This window comes from Mesocricetus auratus, unplaced genomic scaffold (assembly GCF_017639785.1).
Source record: "Mesocricetus auratus isolate SY011 unplaced genomic scaffold, BCM_Maur_2.0 Super-Scaffold_100010, whole genome shotgun sequence".
Classification (NCBI taxonomy): Eukaryota; Metazoa; Chordata; class Mammalia; order Rodentia; family Cricetidae; genus Mesocricetus; species Mesocricetus auratus.
The window spans coordinates 24,851,829-24,877,465 of record NW_024429194.1 but is presented as its reverse complement, the minus strand read 5'-3'; the positions used below and the strand labels follow the sequence as shown (position 1 = coordinate 24,877,465).

The window sequence follows — 25,637 nt, the reverse complement described above, 5'->3', positions numbered from 1 at the left end:
AACTATATCAGACAACATCTGATCACAACACAGTAGACCAGGACACAAAGAGAGACAGGAAGTGACCAAGGATAATATATCTCTAAGGATCCTTCTCTAGTGGCCTATTTTCTCCAGCGAGGACACAACTCTCAAAACTCTAGAACCTTCTCAAAAAGTGCCACCAGTTGGTGACTATGCATCCAAACTGAGAGCCAATGAGGAACATTTCATAGTCAACCAATAACAGCCCACATGGTTCCACTAGGGCTATCCACCAGTGGTGGACACATGACCCATACCTGGCCAATCAGCAGAAGTCAATACTCTGGCCACAATGATTGGTTCAAAGATACACATGTGACTCAAGCCTGCTCAACAAAGCCAAGCTCGTGACTACCTAGAAAAGTAGCAGTAGTATCTCTCAGTACCTGCAGTTCCTGGCTATAGGAGAGTGTGAACCTGCAACTATCAGAAGTCACCGTCAGAACTGAGGGTAAGGCCAACACAAGGAAAAATGAAGTCAACTGTTGTGACTTATGGCCTTGGCGACACAAATTGAGTCACTATAAACACTGTTCTGCCCACACTCTTCAATCACGTGACACTGAAAACTTGCACACTTATGTATGCTGTCTGAGTTGGGTTTTCTGTTGTTTACAACCCAAAGAATTCTAACATGTGCGGGAGGAATACAGTCCAATCTCTATGCTTTTATTATTTTCATTTATAAGATGAAAACAGTTAGATGTGAACATTTAATGTGCTTATAAATGCTGTAGATCTACTAAAAAAAATCCATAGCACTGTATTTCTGTATTTTTGTTCATATGGACACATAGACATTATGGTTATCTTAAAACCAGGGCTTCCCTGGCTATTTGTCATAGTTACTGAACTTCGTATTCTAAGTGGTTATGCAAGCTAATTCCTGTTTTTAAGACTCAGTTTACCATTACAGGTTTTATGTCAGTTAAAATATAAAATCATACTTTCAACTTGGTTACTTCTAAAAAGCATTAAGAGGGAAGACTTTAAGAAATATAGAAAAACAACTTCTGATCTAAATTAAAATAGTTTTGCACGCCCAACAGAAAGCAATGGCTTGTTTCTCTAAAAGGTCTTTGTTTCCAAAAATATTAAGTGATGCTATGGATACAGTTAATATTCTAGTCTTAATTAATCCTGCAGAGTCTCCAACTGACTAGGTTGTATCTGAGGACTTTGCCCAACATCTTATACATACAGAATTTTTCTTCTGTTACAGGAATGAGTAGAGCAGACAGCTGTGACCACACAAATGAAACCCTGCATGTGGGGCTCCAATCTACCCACCTACTCTATTACCTTTCAGTAATTCATCAAGACCTCTACCCAGTCTCTCCTTGCCTAGCAAAAGGAACTCCAGGGAAATATGTGGACCAGGACAGATAATGAATAGGTGTGAACCAGGAACATGAGGTTAGCATAGAGAACTGAGCGTTCAGTTGACTCCCAGTGTCCATGAAGAAGGCTATGGTAAGTGCCCGTAGGAGTGTCTTTGGGTCTGAAATATCTAGACTTAAATGCTTAGTGAAGGAGCCTTGGATGGGGAATTGGCAAGTTCTTATCCTGACTCTAGCATTCATCTCTTTGACTTTCATTTTCTTCCATAAAATCAGTGAACTGGCCAAGCCAAATTTACATCCCTCTCAGTTACATTCAAGAGGCTGCCAGTGGAGTCTGTCTTAGAGTTTCTATTGCTGTCAAGAGGCACTATGACCACAGCAATTCTTATAAAGTAGCATTTCATTGGGGTGGCTTGCTTAGTTTCAGAGATTCAGCTCATTATCATCCTGGTGGGAAACATGGCAGGGTGCAAACAGCGTGGTACTGGCTACATCTTGGCTTGTAGGCAACAGGAAGTTGACTGAGACACTGGGCATTATCCTGAGCATATAAAACCTCAAAGCCCACCCCACAGTGACACATTTCTTCCAGCAAGGCCATACCCATACCCACTCCGACAAAGCCACATTTCCTAAAACTGCCACTCCCTGTGAGATTAATGGGGCCAATTACACTCAAACTACCACAGAGTTAGTACTCAAAAGTGGGCAGCAGAAGAGCGAGATCCCTACAAGGCTTGATTTTGCATTGAAAATCCCGAGAACTCTGTCTCCTCTCCTTCCTAGACATTCCATAAAGCTGAATACTGGAGGGTCAGACTGTGGGTAAGACAGACAAGGGAGACTCTCAGTCATAGGAATGGAAGACTGGGTTGGTAGCAGACATTCCTGTTGACTCTGGCTTGAAGATGCAGTTGCCTTCTGAGAAGGCTCAGTCTGTAAAGAGTTTGGCACACAGGGACGAGGACCTGAGTTCGATTCCAAGCATCCACATTAAAAACTGCTGGTCAGATGGTCTAACCTTGGCAAGTCAGTGAGAATCTTTGCTTTAAGCAAGGGGGAAAAAGGAAACAAAAAGAAGGAATATCACCCAAGGTTTTTCTCTGCCTGCCATACACATAGGTGCACAAGCTCACATACACACACACACACAGAGAGAGAGAGAGAGAGAGAGAGAGAGAGAGAGAGAGAGAGAGAGAGAGAGAGAGAGAGAGAGAGAGAGAGAGAGACTTTGGACCTAAGAGGACAAATTGAGCTTCTAAATCCTAATTCCCCAGGAATTAACAAGAACCCATGTAGCACCCAGAGAGCCTGGCAGTGGTTGCTAAGCAACAATGGATCTCCAGTCCTTTAGGCCTGTTTTGTCTCATCAGCAACTACAGGGGTCCCACTCTCCAGCCTACTCTGACTTTTCATTTCTAGGGAATCCATCAAACACAACATGGATGTTGGCCATCAACTCACATGAAGCAATCCCTTATACAAGGCAACTGAGATGGTATTACAGCCCGCAGTGACCACTGGGGAGTCTCTGCTCCTCTTGTGGTATTGAATGTGCTCGATAGAGAGCCAAGACCCAGCAGACAGGAACTGTACAGAGTTTTGGAAGACCCCCGTTAGCTATCAAAGTGCTTTCAGGAGCCCTGTGCACATGTAGGAGTCTATCAGTCTTCACCTTGCATTTTAAGCCAACCTAGCTGGCCTTCATGCTTCTGGACATTGTCTAGTCACTGCTTCCCATCTTGCCATAGGATCACTGGGATTGCAGATGTAGTGTCTTATCCAGCTTTTTGTAGGTTCTGTCAATTCAAACTTGTATCCACACACTTGCAAAATAAGCGCTTTACCTACTGAGTTATCTTCCCTGTCTGAAGGCCACTTCATGATATCTTAAGTATCCCTGGAAAACACTGTTTTTCTCAGAGGATCTGACCACAGGAGATAGAACAAGGCTCCATTCACTGGCAGGGAGGGGCTTGCTCAGGGTCTGGGCAGAGTCAGAAAACAGCTCTCCAGCATACAGGCTGTCCTAGGAGGGAGCCATAAAAGGCTAGGCTCTTAGTGATGAGGCCATGAAGTTGGGATATCAGAGTGTCACTGAGAGCTGGACTATAGACTGGGCTCAAATGAGTTCTGGAATACTCTATACCCAGACCAGTATAGTAATGAGAGTATATTAGTCTGGCCTGTGAGTGAGACTTGCAAATAATCACCTGTCCTAGTTAGTTTGTTGCTTTGACAAAAAAAAACCCATAGAGGAGGAAAGAATCTATTTGGCTCACAATTCCAAGTTACAGTCCATCATTTCATTTCAGAAAAACCAAGCCAGAACACAAGCAGTTAATCATCTTGTATCCACAGTCAAGGGAAGAGAGAATAAATATATCCTTGTTTGCTTGTGCAAAGTACTCAGATAGCTTTCTCCACTCATAAAAAAGCCTAGTCTAGGGAATGATGCCACCCACAATGGGATGGGTCTTCATGTTAACTAACAATCGAGACAATCCCTTACAAACATTCCCACAGGATAACTTGATCTTGATAATTCTTCATTAAGACTCTCTTCTCAGGCGATTCAAGGTTGTGCCAAGTTGACAATCAAAACTAACCATCACAACATACACAAAGGACTCTGGGGTTCACACTGGAAGATAATACAGGTAGAAAAAGCATCTATCAAAGTATGGGGGATTGCTGGTTCTGTAAAGTGCCTGCCACACAAGCATGGGGACTTTGGGTCCCCAGTACCCATGTCACAAATCAGACAGGTCAGTATAACTGTATCTACAGTACTCTGAAGGCTAGGATAAGTGAATCCCTGGGACTCACTAGCCTAAATAGTCAATGAGCACCAGGTTCAACAAGAGACCATGCCGCAAAAATTATTAATTAATTAATTAATAAGATGGGGAGTGATAAAGGAAGACACTCAACATTAACTGAGGCCTCTGTGCAAGCGTGGCATACACATGCACATTCACACACATACAAATTTTTAATTTAGAAAGAAAGACAAACTTACAAACTTTAATAGAGCATTATATGATCCAGCCAGTCCACTACTAGGATAGACTTAAAAGAATTGCAAACAGGAAATCAAATGCTAGAACAAGAATGGCCATAGCAGCTCTCTTCACAGTAGCCAACTCACATCCATCAACAGATTAACTGAGAGGCAAAACGTGGGACATATATGCTCATATGCACAAACACGGGTTTATTCCGTTAAATCCATTGAAAAAATGAAGTTGTGAGATAAGCTGCAATATAGGAGAATCTCAACGTTTTAAAGAAGTCAGACCCAAAGATTGCATAAGTATACTGTTCCACTCATATGAAATACTAAGAGAATACAAAGCCAGGAGCAAATGCTGGTTTGTGATGGCCAGACACTGGTGGAGAGGGATTCTTTACTTCATGAGCACAGGATTCCTTCTGGGGGTAATAATAAAGTTTTTATGTCTTAGTTTCTTTTCCCATTGCTATGATAAAATGCAACATCAAGGAGAGAAAGGCTCCTGTGGCTTACAGTTCGGGGTACAGACCATCATGGTGGGAAGGTTCTGGGGACAGCAGCTGGTCACATGGCATCTTCAATCAGGAAGCAGAGGGCAATGAATGCGCACTTCACCTCAACTCCCTTTCTCCACTTATTTAGTTACAGATCCCAGCAAGGGAATGATGCCACGCACAATCAGTGGGTCTTCACATCTCAGTTATTGTAATCAATATAATCCCACAAGCATGCCTAGAGGCTGGCCTCCTCAGTGGTTATAGGTTTTATCAAGTTGACAAGCAATACCAATCCTTATGTTCTGGAGCTAGAGTGTAAACCAAATGTCCCTCAATTGTTCATTTTTTAAAAAGAATTTTTAAGGTCAGGAATTGGTAGTAGTTTTTATACTATGTGACTTTTTCTTCATTTTAAAAAAAATCAAAATGAGATAGCACAGATCTGCCTGGGCTGGTGTGGTGAGAGCCTTGCTGCGGGGACCAGGAAGTACAGAAGTGGTCCAGGTCTTTGCACTGCTACTGCCATCCACCCAGAGGAAAACTGCTGTGTCCAAAACTCCTTTCTGTGCACTGTAGCCAGAGCTCTAAGAATAGAATATTAGAGCTCTCCACATCTTTCCAAAGACAAGCGAGCTCACACTGGAGCCTTTGAAGGGAGCATCTGCTGATGAGCTCTGACAAAAACATAAAATGCCTTTCTGAGAGAAACCCATAGTCCACTATAGAATGGATTTTTAGGGATACCCAAGCAAAGAAGGTAAGGAATTCAACCCACACAAGGCTCCCTGTGGGTCATTCTTCTGGAAGGATGTTTCTCCATCTTTGAATCCAGGGTTCTGCATTTCCAAAAGTAAGGGAGGAAGAGCAAAGGACTGCACACACACTTACACACTTCACTTGCTCCTGGGAAGATGTAGGTTCATAAAAGGAGATCTCAGTGTCCCTTAAATCTCTTTGGACTTGGGCTGGGTGGTGGCACACGCCTTTAATCCCAATACTCAGGAGACAGAGGCAGATGAATCTCTATGAGATCGAGGTCAGCCTTTGGGTCTACAAAGTGAATTCTAGGACAGCCAGGACTGTTACACGAGAAACTTTGACTCGGAAAAAAAACAAAAACAAAAAAATTCCTATGGTCTCTGATTGAAATGATAATAGTAACTTTTTAAGCACACAAAAAGTATGTAGGGTCCATTGAAACCACAGGAAGCAAGCTGGACATAGGGACCCACATCTGCAATCCCAGCATTTGGGAGGATCACCAAGGGTTTGAAGCCAGCCTGGGTAACACAGTGAGACCCTATCTCAAAAATAAAAAGGTTAAGTATGAGAAACATTGCACGATAACATCGATTTGTGATTTTTTTAAGCTGCTGGCATATACTACTGAACTTGGACACAGTAATATTTCCCCGTGAAACAAAAATATTAACGTCCCTTTGTGTCAGAATAGCTCAGAAATCCCCAGAATGCCCCCCATTCCTTTCTCCTTCTGTGGAAGGAAAAAATAATATTAAATCTACTTTTCTCCAGCTGAGAGTTTATTTTGGGCCTCATAAAAATGCTAATATTAGTTCTCCTTTTTCTGTCTCTCTGATTACTTCTCTCATTATGAAGCCTTTCTACAGAGATAAAAGAATTCTCTTTTGCACAACCAGAAACCAAAAACAAACCTCCAAAATGGCCAATTTTAAAGTGTGAAAATAAACACAGAGAAACAGAAACCCGATGGGCAGGACTAATGAGGCTGTTCTTGAAGAGAAAAGAGCTAAAAATACTAAAATGTGAACATTAAAGTATAAGGAGTGTTGGATCCTACTGAACATGGCCAATTCTTTCCCTGTTCAAGAGTAATGAAAAGAACCTTCTAGAACCAGAACATTACATTACATCCATGATCTAGGACTTTGAAGAAAAGCTTTATTCACCAATGATGCCACTAATATTAACTTGGTAACTTTAATGAAATACCAAAGCACCCAGGTCAAGTATTAAGGGGCAGGGGAGCTCTTTTTTAAGAAGATATGAAGATTTCTGATAAAACAGTCATTTTATTCAATATTAAGATAAAGTCATCACAAACTAAAATATTTAAATACGATTTATGCCAATCTTTTTTGGGAGGAGGGGGTTCTGAGATAGAGTTTCTCTCTGTAACAGCCCATAACTGTGGAACTCGCTCTACAGACCACCTGGCCTTGAACTCAGAGATCCACCTGACTGCCTCTTGGGTGCTGGGTACTGGGTGATGTCAACCTTTCTTAAAGCAAACACATGCTAAGAACTGTACCAACGGTTTTAAAACCTATATCAGGGAACCAGAGAGATGGCTTTATACCATCTCACCAAAAGCTGATCAACAACCAGATGACACCAACTGGCAAAAAGGTAACTAACTTGTGGAGAAGCACACAGTGAGTACTACTTGGCAATAAGAAACAAATTGGTAATACCAGGGACCACAGGAATCAACTTCAAAGGCATTATACTAGCGAAGTATGGTTGTATGCCCATAATCCCAGCTCTTGGGAGACTGACCCAGGAGGGTTGCCACAAGTTCACAGACTCCCCTACATAGTGAGTTTAAGGCAAGCCTGGGCTTGTATACAGTGTGAGAAATGGTTTGTTTTCTATCAAAGGTGGCCAGCCCACCAAGAGCCAATGTTGTGCATATCCCTCCCATCTTATAAAATGTTTATACAAATCTTTTCATTTCCCCAGCCCCAGAAAACTTTTGTTTACACAAAGGCCTCCCTACATTCCCATTACTTAATAATCCAAAGCACCACTTCCTTCTTTCCCTATTGGCCAATCATAAGTAGACTGACAGGCTGAACACCAGCATGGGGAACAGCCAAGCCCCCATCCCCTTACATTAGGGATAAAAGACAGAGGCCATCATGATGATGTGTGCTGCTCACTAGTCCAGTCTGGGTCATGGCACACCCTTTTTACAAAATTTTGCCAAGTAACTTTTGCTTTGTTCAGGTGTTTCTTTGTACAATACCAGGAATATTCTTTTCCAACAGCCATCAGAGCCTGTCTCCAAGACTCAAACACACACACATAAAATCATATTAAGTGGGGGGGGAACATCATATGAAGAGGGAAAACCACTGACTATGTGATTTTGTTTGTATCACATTCTTTTTTTTTTTTTTTTTTTTTTTTTTTGGTTTTACGAGACAGGGTTTCTCTGTATTGTTTTGGAGGCTGTCAGTCCAGCCTGGCCTCGAACTCACCGAGATCCGCCTGCCTCTGCCTCCCGAGTGCTGGGATTAAAGGCGTGTGCCACCACCGCCCGGCCTTGTATAACATTCTAAAAAAGGCCACTGGCTGCCTGGGTTGGGAATGGGAAAGCGTTGACAACAAACGGGCAGAAGGATATCTGGGAAACAGGATAATTGTGATGGTGATTTAAAACAGTTCGCTTTATGCAAATTATGCCTAAAGAGAAGTATCTTAAAGTTCACTGGGAGACCACTGATTTCAAGGTAGAGATCTTGTTCTCAATATTGTTCTTGTGTTATATCCTCCTTTCCTAAGGTAAAATGGGACACATTTAGCATTTTTCTTGTTCTGATACATTCAACTAAACATAGAGTTTTGTATCTTTACAGAAAGCTAAGCAGAATGAGGGTATAGGGAAGACCTAATAATCTGTATTTCAGCATCCACTGTGTGGTCCTTTTAGCCTCTCATCTCCCATGGAAAAGAGGGACTGTGGAAGACGAGTTGGCTCAGGGGCTGAAAGTACTTGGTCAAAGTTTGATCCCTGGGATCAACATGATGGTAGAGGAGAATCGAATGCCAAAAGTAGTCCTCTGACCTTGGAAACACTCAGTGCTAAATGAGGTATCTACATCAAACTGCTCCTCTCAGGGTTCAGGGAACTAAGAAGAGGAGATAGAAAGACTATGAGAGCCAAAAGGATGAATGACCCCACGGAAACAGTGTCTTCCAGACACAACAGGACATAAGAATTCAGAGACTGTGGCAGCATCCACAGAGCCTACGCAGACACAAATGGGGTCACAGCACTGAGAAGGGGAAGTGGGCAGGAGCCCCTATCCCTATCCCAGAAGCTGTCTCCAACTGACAACTAGTTTTTTTTTTCCTGTGGGGTCCCACTGGATACACAAATCACACTTAAGAACAGGAGCCAGGCCCAGCAGTAGATGCCAACACAAAAGTAACTCAGTGGTATTTTTGAAGATTTTTTTTGTCTTATCTTGCTTTGTTTGAGCTTTTTTTTTTTACCCTGCTGGTTTTTTTTGCTAGTATGTTATGGTTCCAATTTTGTGGCTTTGTGGAGTTTGTTTGTATGTATGCATTAGTCTTTGTGTGTGCATGCTTCTTGGGGTTTTCTTTGTTTTTTTTTTAAATCTGCTTGGTTTGTTTTTATTTGCCTGTTTGTTTTCTAAAGAGAGAAAGAAGCCATGGGGTTGGATGGGTGAAAAGGATCTGGGAGGAGGTGAGGAAGGGGAGACCCTAATCAGAATATAACATGAAAAAATATATTATTTTCAACTAAAAGAGTAAGCTTTCCTCTGAATTCCACGCCTGTACCATGCCATGTACACACACAAATAAATATATAAACAAATAAAAATAAATAATATGTCATTTTAACTTTTTTTAAAGAAGTCAAAAGAAAATAGGGACTGCCGGGCGTTGGTGGCGCACGCCTTTAATCCCAGCACTCGGGAGGCAGAGGCAGGTGGATCTCTGTGAGTTCGAGACCAGCCTGGTCTACAGAGTGAGTTCCAGGACAGCCTCCAAAGCCACAGAGAAACCCTGTCTCGAAAAACCAAAAAGAAAATAGGGACAACATTCCCTACCTTGTAATTCCACCCAGCACAGAAAAGTCACCCCCTGGCGAAGTTTCCGTCTGCCTCTGAAACCCAAAAGTAATTACAAATCCTCCTTTAAATTAACTACAAGAAGCAGATAAGTGCCAGCATTGAAATTCTAAAGCATGTTCTTGGCTGCAGGAGCTGTGAGCAAAAGATAGCAGAAGAGTGTCTTTCAAAACACCCTTCTCACTTTTCTCAGTTCCTCGCCTCCTTTATAAACCATCCCGTTTCTTTTCTCTTGAAGAGAAACTTTCACTTTTTTAACCAGTCTGAAGCACCCATCCATTCAGAAACTAAAATCTGCCCATCCCCACTACTACCCCCTTTCCCTCCCCAAGCCTGCCTGTGCTCTCTGAAAGTTACACCCAGCAAGCAGGTCAAGGCGCTAGCAGTGTAGTGATCAAAATAGCACAAAGTAACAACACTGGCACCAAGCTACAAGGCTCAGAGTAAATTTCCTCAGCTATAAAATGGGGGCGGGGCGTTTCCACTTCTAAAAAGACAGAAGCTCATGCAGGTCCAGTCTCTGCCAAGGCCTCCTCATGGGTTTTTTTTTTTTAATTCTTCCATCTTACTAATGAATGAAGAATTGGCTTTTAGAAAATCGAATGAGCTAGTAGTAGCTTAGCAGGGACCAAAGCCTCTTCCTCAGGCTAGCATCCCTCTCTCCTGGTGCACAAGCTTTCCTAGAAATGGCCATTACCAAAGCATCCAAGCACCAAGGGCAAAGATAAAACAAAGACTACAATCTACCCTGGAGGATCCTGGTCTCAGGAGCTGGGCAGGTGGCTCCATTAGCAAGCTTGAGGACCTGATCATGGGACCCTAGTACACATGTAAAGACCCAGGTGTGGGGCCTGTGACTCCAATGCCGTGAAGGCTAAAAACAGAATTCTAGGAGCTTAGTGGCCAGCAAGTCTAGACAATCAGTGAGCTCAGCCTCAGTGAGGGATCCTGTCTGAAAAAACACAATAGAAAATAATTGAGGAGGACACCCTCCTGGCCTCCTGGCCCAAGAATTACTTCTCTTGAGAGATATAAACAATATCCACCCCTTCCTTATAATGTCCCAAAGCAAACCAAAATATGCTTCTACCAAAGTTCAACCTGGAGAATCAGTGAGCTTATTGTCCTTACTTACAGAGCATGGGTGAGGGCTTTCATGCAGGAGCACTGCTGACCCCCAAGCACCCACACTGGAAAGTCTTTACCCAGCATGGCGGCTTCCATAGCTGCATAAATAGAACCCCTCTTAAATGCTCTGCCCTGGCCTATAAATTCTAGCACCTGAGCCTGGAGGCTGGGGCTTTGAATGGCTAGGGCAAAATTTCATGTAAATGGCCAAGAGGAGTAGCTAGGATCTCAGACAAAGTTCCAATGATCTTTCCCACTTCCCCTGAGCGAATATCAACAGTCTACAGGCCTGTCCCTAATTACCTCTTACAAGCAGGCCGAGCTGATCGGACAAAGATGGTGGCTGTTTTTCTCAGTGGACTAAACTCTACAACACGCCCACACAAGTACATAAGCGCATACACACGCTGAAGACTGGGGGGAAACCTCAATAATCCTTGAAATTTAACCCATCCTACTTGGCCGTAAGTACTTGCTTTCAGTTTACTGTCAAAAGCATCAGCTTCAGAGCTGGAGACAAAGCCTCTGGCGCGTGGGTCACTGTGGTAACCGCTGTTGAAGTGTGTGATTCCACGTGTGCAGATCAGCCATTAGTCCTAACCTCCAGTGACTTCACCCCATAAATACCCCGAAACCTCAGCCTTGGGGAAGAGTGCTCTTGTCTCCGCATGTGACCACTTAACTCATCCTTTAAGCAACGGGCATAAAACGTGGGGTAACACAGGTTTGGTTTGGTAATACTGCTGGATATGACTCCTGTGTGGGTGCTAAAGCGCCCTCTCTCTGTCTGGGTTGGAACTGTTTTAGCTGGGAGAGCAGAGAGTCTCCTCTCTAATACAAGGGCTCTAAGATGCACATCATGATCGGTGACTGACAATAACTTATTTCAATCAAATCAAGCAGTGGGGGCTGGAGAAATGGGTCACTTGCCTAAGCACTTGTCTTGAGAGCACAAAGACATGAGTTCTAGCCCCAGAAGGTGGGAGAAGTGACGCATGATTATAATCCCAATGCAAGGACAGGCAGATCCCCAGGGCTCATGAACCAGTCAGGAAAGCCTATTTGACTGGCCTAGTTTCAGGCCAGCAAGACACCCTGTCTCAAAAATAATGTAGATGACATTGAGGAATACCCTCTGACCTCCGTGCACGTGTACACATAGGGCAATCTGCTCACGCTCCATTTATCCTGTTTCTTTGCTGTTCTTTGAACCTACTGGTTTGGGGAAGGTCAGAAGAGAAACTACTGGGAGCGAATATCTTTCCTCAACGTCTTCTGTGGACACATCACTGGGCTTGACTTTTCTAAGCCATAACCACCTTCGAGGCTGGCACCTGGATCCCAGCTTCCCAGAGGAAGACACTCATAATCAAAGGATGGAGCTACCAACTGGAGGGCACCCGGAGAGAGCCAGGTTCTGACCCAGGGACCCCACAGTTGCACTCTTTCCATTCAAAGTCTACCCAAGGACCTATACCACTTGAGGAACCTTTGAGTGCAAATGACAAGTAGATATGACCACCTTCTTCTCTCTGCTGCATGCTATATGCTCAGGAGTTTGGGACAGGGAGTGGGGGGGGTCCTCTCAAGCCTAACAACACAGTAGAACATGTGAAGTTACCAGTGCCCAGTTCTACCCCAGACCAATGGGTAAGTCAGAGTCTAGAGGACAGAGGACACTAACAACCCAGACATCAAATTGTTAAAGCTCCTTGGTTCTTTAATAATTATCAAGGACTGAGTTCCAGTGAAGGGGCTGCGAGCAGGGCCACTAGGAAGACATCTTGCCTAGGAAACTGTCATGCTGGTGGATGATCCACTGGGGGCCTGGATTCTGCAGTGGCTGCTCTGTAATGAGTAACTCTGGTCACAGCTGCCTCCTGAGTTGGAAAGGATGTCTAAAATTACAGTCAGACATCCTGCTTTCTGACTCAAATGCCCTTCAACTGCAGACTAGGTTTTCTTCCTGCATGGATGTTCATGAAATGAGGACACAAACAAAGCCACCTTGGATGTTGGGTACCATGTCATGAGATGCTTAAGTAAAAACACTGAAGACAAGAATGTGTTTTGTCAAGTGGCCAGGATGTGGAAGGTGATGTTGCCTATGAATGGCCAAGAATACCATTCACAGATATAAGAGAAGCATAGAAAATCAACGGTTTTCTTCTTTTCTTAAAACTGTTACAAGAATGTTGACACTTTAAAAACTCTTTCATTTCCAAGGAAATGTCAGCTCACTGAGAATTTTACTGAGCCAACATTTATTTCAGAAGAAAAGAACAAAAATCTTAAGAGTAGGGGGCTGGAGAGATGGCTCAGAGGTTAAGAGCACTGACTGCTCTTCCAGAGGTCCTGAGTTCAATTCCCAGCAACCACATGGTGGCTTACAACCATCCGTAATGAGATCTGGTGCCCTCTCCTGGCTTGCAGACATAGATAGAGGCAGGATGTTGTATTCATAATAAATAAATAAAATCTTTAAAAAAAATCTTAAGAGTTAATTTGCCATTTTAAAAACATATGACATGGTGGCTCTAGTACAGAGAAAACCTTGAACCTGTTTATTGACGGGAACCAACCATAGACACTGATTTAACTATAAAACTAGATCTTAATACAGGAAAAACTAAAGGTCTTTTCTTATATTTTCTATTTGTGCACTACTTCGTGTTCCAAAAATTTCCCATGTTCATTCTTATGCCAAGCCCAGTGGTGCACACCTGTAATCCAACACCAACAAGGCTGAGGCAGGAGGAAGCCAAGTTCCTGCACAGTCCGAGCTGTGTGACAAGACTGCCTCACAAGGGTAGTAGGGACACCAGGGTGGCTCGGTGGGGAAAGGCACTTGCCACCAAGCCTAACAGCTTGAGTGTGATTCTGAAACCCATATGGTGGAAGGGGAGAGCTGACTCCTGAAAGTTGTCCTCTGACTTCCCACCACCAAATAAATAAATAAAGATGTCAAAACAATTGTTATCTCGATTTTCACATACTTCTTTATGCTTAGAGTACAAACATTCTGAGATTCTCATTTGTGATTTCATGACTTCTGGGAAGAAAATTTCAGAGATATGAACACTAGGGTTTAGAGACAGGGAGTGACTTTCTCAAAGCTGTAAAAGCAATTCATAGAGAAGCCACAGACAGGGTTGTGGTGGTGGCGGCGCACGCCTTTAAGACCAGCATTTGGGAGGCAGAGACAGGCAGATCTCTGTGAGTTTGAGGCCAACTAGTCTACAAACCAAATTCCAGGACTTTTAGGGAAACCCTGTCTCCAAACAAAAACAAAATAAAATTAAAAACAAAGAAAAGTTAGAAAGAGAGATGAATTTGGACACTGTAATTGATTGCTGTTAGTTTGCTAATACCACAATAATGTGTGTGCGTGCGTGCCTGCTCGTGCATGCGTGCGCACGAGCGCTCGTGTTTGTGTTTGTGTGTGTGTGTGTGTGTGTGTGTGTGTGTGTGTGTGTGTGTGGCAAATCTCAGTCAGAGGCTGAGGTGCCAGTGGTTCACTGATGGCATAAAATTTGAAAGACTCTTTCCATCCCCAATAAAACAACCAAACAAATATTTGGTTAGAAATGGATTTGCTCAGGATGGCCTAAGGGGGAATGAGTGGATCTCCTTGGGAAGAAGGAAAGAAACAGATTGCATGGGTAGACTGCGGGCAGGTGGGGATGGAAACAAGATGGGTTGTGGAGGTGGGTGTGGAGGGAGGGAATACTAGGAGAAATGGTTGGAATTGGAGGGCATTTCTGAGATGAGGGAGAAACCTAGTGCAATGGTAACTCCCAGGAATCCACAAGGGTGACCCTAGTGAAGACTCCTAGTAATGGAGTCATCTTCTGTAACCAGGCAAGGCTTCCAGGGGAGGGATTGGGACACCAACCCAGCCACAAAACCTTCGACCTACAATTAGTCCTGCCTGCAAGATGTGCTGGGGTAAAAGTGGTGCAGAATTTGTAGGAATGGACAACCAATGATTGCTCCAACTTGAGAACCAGAACATAAGACAAAGCCCACGCCAGACATTGCCTGGAGGGCCAGGAACGAGTTTGGATAGCCCAGAGACCTAGGATAGAACCAAACACTCCCAGGGGAAAAAAAGTCAGTGAACTGATTCCTAATGATACTCGGTTATACTTGTAGACTGGAACCTAGCATAGCTATCATTAGAGAGGATTCATCCAACAACTGAGGGGAGCAGATGCAGAGACCAATGGCCAAATATTAGATGGAGCTTGGGAAATCCTACAGAAAAGGGCAAGGTAGGATTGTAGGAGCCAGAGGGCTTGAGGACACCAGGAGAAGACAGCTCACAGAATCAACTAACCAGGGCTCATAGGGGCTCACAGAGATTCAACCAACAATCAGGGAGCCTGCATGGGCCTGACCTAGGTCCTCTGTGTATGTTACGGTTGTGTAACTTGGTGTTCCTGTAGGACTCCTAACAGTGGGAGTGGGGGATGTTTCTGACTTTTTCTGCCTGCTTTTGGGACCCTTTACTCCTACTGGGTTACCTCATTCAGCCTTAATACGAGGGGATGTGCCAAGTTTTATTATAACTTGACATGCCATATTTGGTTGATATTCCTGGGAGACCTGCCCTTTTCTGAAGGGAAAGGAGGAGGAGTAGACCTAGAGGAGAGGGGTTTGAGGAGGGGAGACTGGGATAAAGGGCACAGGAAATGTATGAGAGGAATAAATTTAAAATAAATAAATAAATACTGTTTAAAAAAGAAAGAAATGGATTTGTTCATCTGAAACAAATGCTTGATCAGAAGAGGAGATTCTCAAATGAGCTCAATGAATACCGTTAAATAAAAAATAGCTATTAAGTGCCCTCCTTTTTCTACAAGTGCAGAAATTGATACATTTTTATTTTCATTTCAGAGGATAAGTCCCTTAGGGAATGTGTGATGAAAAACAAACAGGTGTCTAACTGCTTGCATATTTGGCAAAGGATTCTTTCATTAAAATAAAATAAGCTTTACAAACAAACACAGTCCCCATTAAATAATCCCTGGCTTCCATGGCTAGCCCCATAGACAGAAGGTGAGAATTCTACCACAGAACCACTTGTGTGCTTAAGCTGACAGAAGAGGAAGGCTGGCCAGATGCTGACAACTGCCACCTTTCCGAGCCCCAGCCTCTTGGGGGGATTTGTTTCTGACAGGTTGGTTGCTTTAGAAACAAAGTCACTTGGTAGTCCAGGCTGGCCTGGAACTTGTGATTCTTATGCCTCTACTGTCAGAATACTGGGATTTCAGGTGTGCATCACCATGCCCAGCACTTTTCTTTTATTTAGTGTCCATTTGGCTGCCATTGTAGTAAAGTATCCCAATAGGACCTGTAATTCTGATGACTTGGGGGAGGGGGGGACTAGCCTGGGACAATGGAGTTAAGGAGTCCAGCTGCAGCAGCACCATGTGGGGACCAGTGCGTAAACCTCCCCATCAGCATCAAAAGAGGAAGTGGCCAGGTCCTTTGTCCCCTTGCCTAGATGTAGAAGGGAGGTGGAAAACATCAACAGGCAAGCCTCAAAATCTGCCAGCAGCCAGCCCCATGGTCAACAGGCTTTTCATGACAAACACAGCGAGGCTGTTTGAAGACGAGGTAACTGGGCCCCGGCCACCTCTGTCACCTCTGTCACCTCTCACCACAGTTTTAACAGAAGCTTCAGTCGGGTATGACCCGTCTCCAGATCCTGTAAGCACGCATCACACCACTGATGCTTCAAGGAGAAACAGATTCCAGAAACACTAAGCTGACCACTCATTAGTGATTAATACAGTTTTGTTATTGTTGTTTTGTTTTGTTTCTTTGGGGAAAGGTTATAAGGTTGCCACAGGCATGAATTCTCTTTGTAGGGGAGGGATGGGGACACTGTTTAAAAGACTCTTCATAGGCAGGTAAATTTCCACTCTCAGTCTGTGCAGTGAGTATCAGGCTCCCACTAAGTACTAACAGCCATTCCCTTATCTGTCACTAACCTTGCATATGTTCTGGCTTGATTTGTGTTGGGTTTTGGTTTTTGAAACAGTCTATTATTGTCCAGGCTGGCCTTGAACTTGCTATGTAGCCAAAGATGACCTTGAACTCCTGAACCTTCTGCCTCTGGTTCCTTGTTTTTCCATTCCACCACCACACCCAGTGTGTATTTGTATGAAGGTTTCTGCTCTTGTGTTTTCTTTTTCTGCCTTCTCTGTTAAGGTTGCCTTCTGTGTATTGTTTTCTGATACCACAGAAAAGGAGAATAGTGAGTCTCTCTGAGAGCTCATAAAAGATTAAATTAAAATCACCAGGAATCAATTTTTTATGGGCTATAAAGCTCTGAATCACCTAGCATGTTTTTTCTGGGTAACTGAGTCTGATCAAATTCCCACTTTGCTCAGCTTTCCTGTTGGAATTGCAGATACTTCACTCTCCCTACTCCGATCTCAGGGCATGCAGTGCAGCTTCTCCTGGGGTAGGCAGACTCACATAGCTAAACCTGCCTTGAGTGGGAGCTGTAGAGGAAACCCAACTCTGTTTTGAACCAATTGGTTCTGTAATATTGATGACCCTTCTGAATAAATGACCTTAGACATTGAACCAAATATTTGCGCTTCTCTGTTATGGTCTTTGGGGAGCAATAGAGAGTTCTTTCCCTTGCTTGAATTTTTTCTATATCTATTTTTAGAATCACACAAAAACATCTCAGAGTTGGATTAAGTGTCCAATGCCTAGTTAGCTTTCTCTTTTTGCCTAAACTGATATAGATTGATATGGTTCTCCTCCTATCTGCTTCTACTACACCCTGAGCCCAAATCACCTATTTGTCTCAATGAAGGAACTCAGGCATGCAAACATAGCAGCAGCTTGATAGAAGCAGTCAGACATCTCCAGGAAAAAGCTATCATCTGCCAGGAGAGAAAAACGAGTATAAATCCATCCTCTCACTTCAATCTGCAGGTCTGTCTTACAAAGGTCAGACTTTGTGCCCAATGGTCTGGATGACTCTGTGAGGCTTTTCGCCACCAGAACGGTCATGTCGAAAGTCTGCTGGATATCCATATCACACAATACCCCATCGTCATCCCTTCTTTCCCTTGAGGGAGCTAGCACTTACTGAAAACAGTTAAAAAAAAAAAAAAAAGAATACAACACTGAAAAAAGAGTCAGTCTCCAGTTTTTGGCACTCTGTGGGGGGAGGGTTGTAATAGAAAAGAAAAAGGTCTGTGTGCCAAGGTCACGCCTCTTTATCCAGCTCTCCTCTACTTTAAAAATGAAAGCCTATCCTCCAGAAAGGGTGGCCTCCTCCTCATTTGACAGTGGAGCTGCTCCGAGTATTCTTAAAGTCTTCAATCACTGTAGCAATTTATAGGAAACAAACTCCTCCACCTTAAGTGTAAGAAAGAAAGGCGACCCCAGATACGTTCCACCTTCACACAGATTAATCTGTTTCAGATCGATGCGTTTTGGGGGTTTGTTTGTTTGTTTGTTTTTGGGAGGGTTGGTTTGGGTTTTTTCTTTTTCATCTTTACCCTAGAGGATTAGCTGTACGCATGCAAAGAGCTACCAATTCTCACACTGAAAAACGTTTGTAGGTTCTTTGAGCTTTAACACACTTACAAAAGCTGTGTTTATTTTCTGTCAGATCCCTCTTGAACATTTCCAGTTCAAGGACGGTTGCTAGCCACCTCCCATCCCTCACGGGGCTACAGCTTCCTGAGACTTCCCAGTGTCCCGCTTGTATTCTGGTTTCGAAAGCGTCCAGCCAGAAGGGTGATTCGGCAAGCCCCAGCTTGATGCCCTCAAATGTCTCCACCTGTTCCAACATCGCCACCACCCAAGCTCAGAAAGGGCAGGCCAAAGGAGGCAGCTGTCCTCCCAGCCTCTGGCTGCCTTGTCAGAGCCCTAGAGGTGGAAGAAAGGAAAATGTCCCCACCACCTGGCACAGAGCCCACTATCCTGCCCCCCTACTTATTGCATCCTTTACACACGCCTGATCGAGTAGGACCAGGAACAGAGTCCAGATGAACACTGTGTACCCCACGAGGGACTCTCAGGACCGACTCCTCTGTTCTTCCTAGCTGGTGTTAAGTCTGGGCCTCCCCGGAGGGGCGCGCCACTTGGCGGTGGATGACAGATCCACGGGTATCAAGGATAGGGTGGCTGCCGGGCCCTAGGGCACAGGACACGCCCCAAGAGCCCTGGCTGGCATTACCAGGTAACTGAGGTGGACAGCCTAACCGCATTTGAAGGGATGCTCCCAGGCTGCATCTAAGAATTCCCTTCCTAAAGTAACAGAAGCTAGTATCTGGAGTACAGAAGCCCCAACCGCCAAAGAGAGGCTGAGACTCTAGGCGACAGTAGTGTCCACTCACCTGGCAGTCAGTGCCAGAGACCCCAGCAGGACAGGTGCAACTGTAGCCGGTCTCAACATCGGCTGCGGGGTGCTCCTGGCCAGCCACCGAAAGAGGGGTGCACACACCCCCGTTCCGGCAGGGTTGAGCGGCGCATGGTCCCGGAGCAGGCAGGGGCGCGGCGGGCACCGGGCTGGCCAAGCAGCCGCCCTGGGGCCCAGCACCGAGCAGCAGAGGCAGCAGAAACAGCGCGGGCAGCAGCTGGGCACCGGGCGCCTGGGCGCGGTGGGGATGCATGGCGGGCAGAGAGGACTCAGGAGCAGGAGAGGAGCTGGGCGCGGTGGCAGCAGCGGAGCTAGCGGCAGAGATGGCGGTAGCAGCGGCGCCAGCGGCTGGTGCTGCTCAGCGGGACCGGACGCCTCCTGCAGCTGCAGGAGCCCGTGGTTCCCCGGGCAACCGCGGGCGGGGCTGGGGGCGGGGCCCGCGGAGGCTGGGCACCAGGCGGGAGGACCCGGGATGGGAACGCTTCTGCTCCGAGTCTCAGCAAGTTGTAGGAAGGCTGTGCTCAGTTTCCAGCCTCAAGGGGTCAAAGTCGTGGGTGTGTCCAAAGGAAGGCCAGAAGGCACAGGGGTGGGGGCGTGGCCCGGGAGCGGGCAGCTAGGAGATGCTGGGGTGGAAAGTGGGTGGAGAGGCCCCTCCTGGAGAGATCGCTTCAGATGACTCGCAACTGCCACTCGCGACCTCTTGGCGCAGAATCTGTAAGGCCGCAGCGGGACCGGCCTGACCTCATTCTCGCCGGTGCTCCACCGGCTCCCAAAACACTGGTCCGTGTCCCCAGCACGTACAGCTCTCCCGTGCAACCAGCGAACTCAACCCGCTTAGCGTGAACCTGGCCATGCACCTCCAGGACCCGATGCCGGGCCCTTGTCCTTGGTGCTGAACCTGTCTCCTCGACAGGCTTTCGAAGCACGCCGCTCAGAAGGGTTGTAGTTCACAAGAGCTTGGGGTGACTGGAAGCGGAGAAATCAAAGTGCCCAGCCCTGTTGTGGAATACAAAAAGAAACTGAGATCCAGACAGGCTAGATGGAACCCAGTTGGTCACTTGATTTCCCTCCCAGAACACTGTGAGAACCTTCGTACTGGTTCGCAAGGGCCCTTCCAGCAAAGACATTTGTTACTGAACTTGGCGGGGAAGGTTTCACAGTGACCTACTTCAAGGACTGTTGTATCCTCTCCGTTAGGTTACTGCTGGTGTGGCAGCCGCAAAACTCATCTGGCTTTGTCTCCACTAACAACCCGCCTTTCACAGTCCCTACTATGAATAGACTCCTAAACTAGTTACCCCTATCTATGCAAAACTTAAGGGGTGGGTGGGTAGAGGTGGTGGCTAAACCGGGTGAGATGGCTCACATCTGTAATCCCAGTAGTAGGAAGCCTGAGGCAGCAGGATCAGGAGTTTCAAGGTCAGTCTTGACTACCTAGGGAATTCAAGGCCAGTTTGAGCTACATGAAACCCTGAACAGGAGGAGGAGAAGGAAGCAGGGGAGGAGAGAACAGAAGGAAGGAGGGGGAGAGAGGGAGAGAAGAAAGGGAGGGAAAAGGAGGACAGGAGAATAAGGAAGGGAAGAAAGAAAAGAAAGGGGGGAAAGTGACTCTTTTGGATCAACAGACTGGGAAATTTTTCTAGAGAACACAAAAGGTAGTTTTGTAAAAGGCTGAGCTAATAAGAAAGTAGAAACTTCATGAGACGTTTATAGGTGCCACAGGTCTAGAGGCCAGGCAGGAGCTGTTGAAAGCTCTCTAGTGGACGCAAAAGGTCAACTGTTTGGCCCCTGCCAAGCCAATTTAGATCTTAAATCAAACCCCGGTGTTTGGAAGATGCCTAAAATTCATGTGTTGCAGGGTGACCCCCAAACCCCAACCAGAACTGTGCCCAGCAGGGGAAACTCAAACTGAGTGGACCCTACTAATTACAGCATTCCCTCCCAGCTACTGGCACTTTATTTGAGATCTCTTCTTTTTAAGTCCGAATTTTGTGCCACTCCAGCACCCTCTGCTGGCCCTAACGTCGTCATTCAGGTGGTTCTTGTGTTCTCTGGACCACACCAGGAACTACACTTAGTTCTTCTAACATCTCCTTCCTAGAGTGACAGCTAGGATTGCTCGCATTCTTCTATCAAGACACAAAAAAAGCCAAAAGACATGTTTTTCAATCAAAAAGGTTGTAAACAATTAAAAGCACATTTCCATTTTTGCCCAAGCAAACCTAGTTTAAATTTCTTAACATTTTGAAATAGGGGAAATAAAGAACAGCCTATTTTCAGGCGCTGATGTCTGAATTTTCTAGGCCATGTCCCTTGGTGTTCTTTTTTAAAGTATTATGTCTTTAATTTTTAAAGGACATATTATGGGGGTGAAATACAATACCCCACCATTTTCTCTTTATTACAAGCTAAATCTTGCAGTCATGAGAGGAATCTTCCAACTTGCACTAATTAACTAATTTTGCCTGGAAAATATAATAAAACATTTATTCACCATGGATTAAAAAGAAAAGATCCCATCCAAGTTCAGTTTCATGAAGCAATGGATTTATTGGGATTATTACAGGGGTATCAGTGGCACAGCTATGCTGCCAGGAAGTCACCTGAAAGACAGCTACAACACAGAGGAGTCCCACTTACTTTGATCATACAGTGGCAAATGGACTCTGTGGGAGGGGAGGGGCTGGTGAGGGTCCCATGCATTCCCTTCCATCCATGAGAGACTATTAATAGGCCACATCTTGTGTGGAACCTCACAGCTGCTCTACTTCAAGATGACGAAGGTCATGTCCAATCAAGAGGAGACAGCTATATCATATACACAGAGTCATGTGGTCACGTCTGGGGAACACAATGTGGATTTGTAGCTCCTGGCCCCAAAGCACCCATTTGGTAAACACCAAGTATTGCATTACTGTTATTGCTGTTCATTATAAACTTTCCAGGTTGTAGTGTTCTGTGACAGCAGACACAAAATGAACTAAAACAACAGAGGAGGCATGAAACCACCATTTTGTAAATTTGGACTGTCACACACAAAGGCTTTGTCTTTGTCTTTGTTCTATTGCTATGAAGAGACACCATGACCAAGTCAACTTTTGTTTTTCTGAGACAGGGCTTCTTTGTGTAGCTTTGAAGCTTGTCCTGGAACTCACTCTGGCCTCAAACTCACAGAGATCCACCTGCATCTGCCTCCCGAGTGAACCAAGGCAACTCTTACAAAAGAAAGGATTTAATTGTGGACTTACTTACAGTTTCGGATGTTAGTCCACTATCATCATGGCACACAGGTAGATAACAGTGCTGAAGAAGTAGCTGAGAATTCTATATCATGATCTGTAAACAGAGAAAGACTGGACCTGGTGGGAGCTTTTGGAACCTCAAAGCTCAACCCCAGTGACACACTTTCTCAAAAAAGATCATACCTCCCAATACTTCTAATCATTTCAAGTAGTGTTACTCCCTGGTGACTAAGCATTCAGATATATGAGCCTATGGGGGCCATTCTTATTCAGACCACCACACATGGTTTATTGAATTTCTAGAGTTTATGTAAACAGAGCCAATACTGTTTTAATCTATTCTGCTGTTATAGCAGAATGGGGTGGGTGGCACTTGAAAGATCTTTTTCAAGGGTGTGCTGACTAGTATTATGTCAACTTGATATAAAAACTAGAGTCAACAGAGAGGAAGGGGCCTCAATTGAGAAAAATACTTCTTAGTATTTTATTGCTGTGAAATGACATCATGATGATGGCAACTCTTATAAAGAAAAACATCTAATTGGGGTTGGCTTACAGTTCAGAGGTTTAGTCTTTTATCATCATGGAAGGAGGACAGCCACACAGGCAGACATGGTGCTGGAGAGGTAGCTGAGAGTTCTACTTCTGGATCCACAGGCAGTAGGAAGTGACAGTGACACACTGGCCAGGTTCTTCTGAAACACCAAAGTCCACCCTGATTGACACACCTCTTCCAACAAAGCCATACCTCCTGATAGTGCCACTCCCCATGAGTCTACAGAAGTCATTTTTATCCAAACCACTGCAACCTCCATAAGATCGTCCTATAGACAAGCCTGTAGAGCATTTTCTTAATTAGCAATTGATGGAGGAAGGCCCAGAGCATTATGGCTGGTACCATCCCTGGGCTGGTGGTCCTGGATTCTATATGAAAGCAGGAAGAAGAAGGGCATGGTGGCACATCCCTTTAATCCAAGCATTCTGGAGGCAGAGTATAAGTTTGAGGTTAGCCTGGTCTACAGGACAATTTTCAGGACAATCAGGACTACACAGGTTTCTACCCTGCCTCAAAAAAGAAAAAAGAAAAGAAAGAAAAATAAAATGAAGTGAGAAAGGAAGAAAGGAGAGAAGGAAGGAAGGAAGGGAAGTAGGAAGGAAGGAAGGAAGGAAGGAAGGAAGGAAGGAAGGAAAGAAGGAAGGAAGGAAGGAAGGAAGGAAGGAAGGAAGGAAGGAAAGTAGGCTGAGCAAGTCATGGGAAGCAAGCCAGTAAGCAGCACCCTCCATGACCTCTGCATCAGCTCCTGCCACCAGAACCCTCCCTGCTTGAGTTCCTGCCCGACTTCCTTTGATGATGAACAATGATGTGTAAATATAAACCAAATAAACCCTTTCCTCCCCAAGTTTCTATGGTCATTGTGTTTCATCAGAGCAACCCTAACTGAGACAAAAGGGAAGACAGTGCATTGAGGAAGTCCATCATTACCCTAGACTGGGCAAGAACAGAAGCAGAATATACCCCAAATCTCTGACTTTTTATTTATCATTTTCTGCTTTCTCTTAGCATTCTTCACTCCCAAAGTCTTCATAAGCTAATCAGACCAAAGCACAGAATAGAAATAAAACTACAATGCAGGTGGTGGTTTTACATGTAGTTCAAGATCTTCACAAAGAAATAGCACAGTCACAGTTCCCTTGAAAGTTATCTCACTCCTATAGTAACTACTATTCTTAATATTTTAAGCTTCAAACCCACGACAAAAGGCTAAGGTGCTGATGGCCAGGCAGTGGTGGCGCACAGCTTTAATCCCAGCACTCAGGAGGCAGAGGCAGGCAGATCTCTGTGATTTTGAGGCCAGCCTGGTCTACATAGTGGGTTCTAGGACAGTCAAGGCTACACAGAGAAACCCTGTCTTGAAACAAAAACAAAAACAAAAAACAAAGCCACACTGGTACGCCAGGAAGCTTCCTCACACCCTATGTAGGTCCCCATCATGTGAAAAGGAACATGTCTCCTCTTGACCTGGGACATGTCTCTCTAACAAATCTCTCAGTCCACTTCAGGACGCCCTGAATTGAATTTTTTTAAGTTTCTGGAGACAGGGTCTCTCTGTATAAACACTGTGGCATGCGCCTCACGTCCAGCTGGATTGAAATTCTTGTTACCATAACACTTATCCCTCTGCTCCCTCATGACTCCTCTTAGCACCTTCCTGGAACTTCCTCCCTCTCCCCCACCCCAAAAGCTGCTTACACACTCCTGGGTCTTTGACTCTCCTTGCCTCCTTTCCCTAGGAGCTACCTGTTCTATCTCTCCTAGTGTCCTCCTGGGCCTATGTGTTGTGTTTCCTAGTCACCCCTAGGAGCTACAGGCTAAGTCTCTCAGTTGCTATTTGGCTTCTGTAGTATTGGAACCCTCCCTTGGGTGGAGTTTCTGCTAATTCCTCCTTGTCCCTTAAAGCTACACTGTTCTCCTTCTCTTAACTGACTAATCCTCACTGTGGCAGTTTGTTTTATAATCTTTCCTTGTTTTCTCCTCAGACTCAGAGATTTTCTTTTTTAAAAAAATTAATCTATAGGGCACCATATTGTTGCAAGATTCCTGCCTGGGTTCCGTTGCCGGTTTAGCCCCCAAATAACACACAGACACTATATTAATTATAAAGCTGTTGGCCGTTTGCTTAGTTTCTTACTGGCTTAAGTATTTAACCCATAATTGTTAATATAAGTATTTCTCTTACCAGAGAAAAGGGTCCGGACCTCTTACTCCTCTGGCGCCTAAATGGTGTCTCCCTGTGCCTCTCTGTCCCAGAATCCTCCTCGACTCCTAGTTCCACCTATCTTGCTTCCCTATTGGCCAACAGTGCTTTATTCAACAACCAATAAGAGAGACAGATTTACAGAATGACATCTCCCATTATGTTTACCGTCTTCCCTATTGTTGCCTTTCCCAGTATGCATACATATAAAAGTTAAAAATTTCTTTGTTGACATTAATGTTTGAGTTTTCCAGAAAACAAGGGATTTCCTGACAGCAATCTTCAACCACTTCAAAAAGAGAATGGGGCTCCACTTCATCCACTCCACCTGATTCGACTGGATGCATCTGAACTGCCCCACATCATCGACT

General features: G+C 44.8%; 1 protein-coding gene across 1 annotated transcript in view; it reads right to left on the bottom strand.

The window, feature by feature from the left end:
* Positions 1-25,637, bottom strand: part of Dner (delta/notch like EGF repeat containing) — a 304,752-nt gene that overhangs the window by 275,368 nt on the left and 3,747 nt on the right. The window contains exon 2 of the mRNA XM_040753181.1: positions 19,246-20,264. Within this exon, the coding sequence (XP_040609115.1) occupies positions 19,246-19,521 (276 nt within the window). The 5' untranslated portion in view covers positions 19,522-20,264. The remainder of the gene's footprint in view (positions 1-19,245; positions 20,265-25,637) is intronic.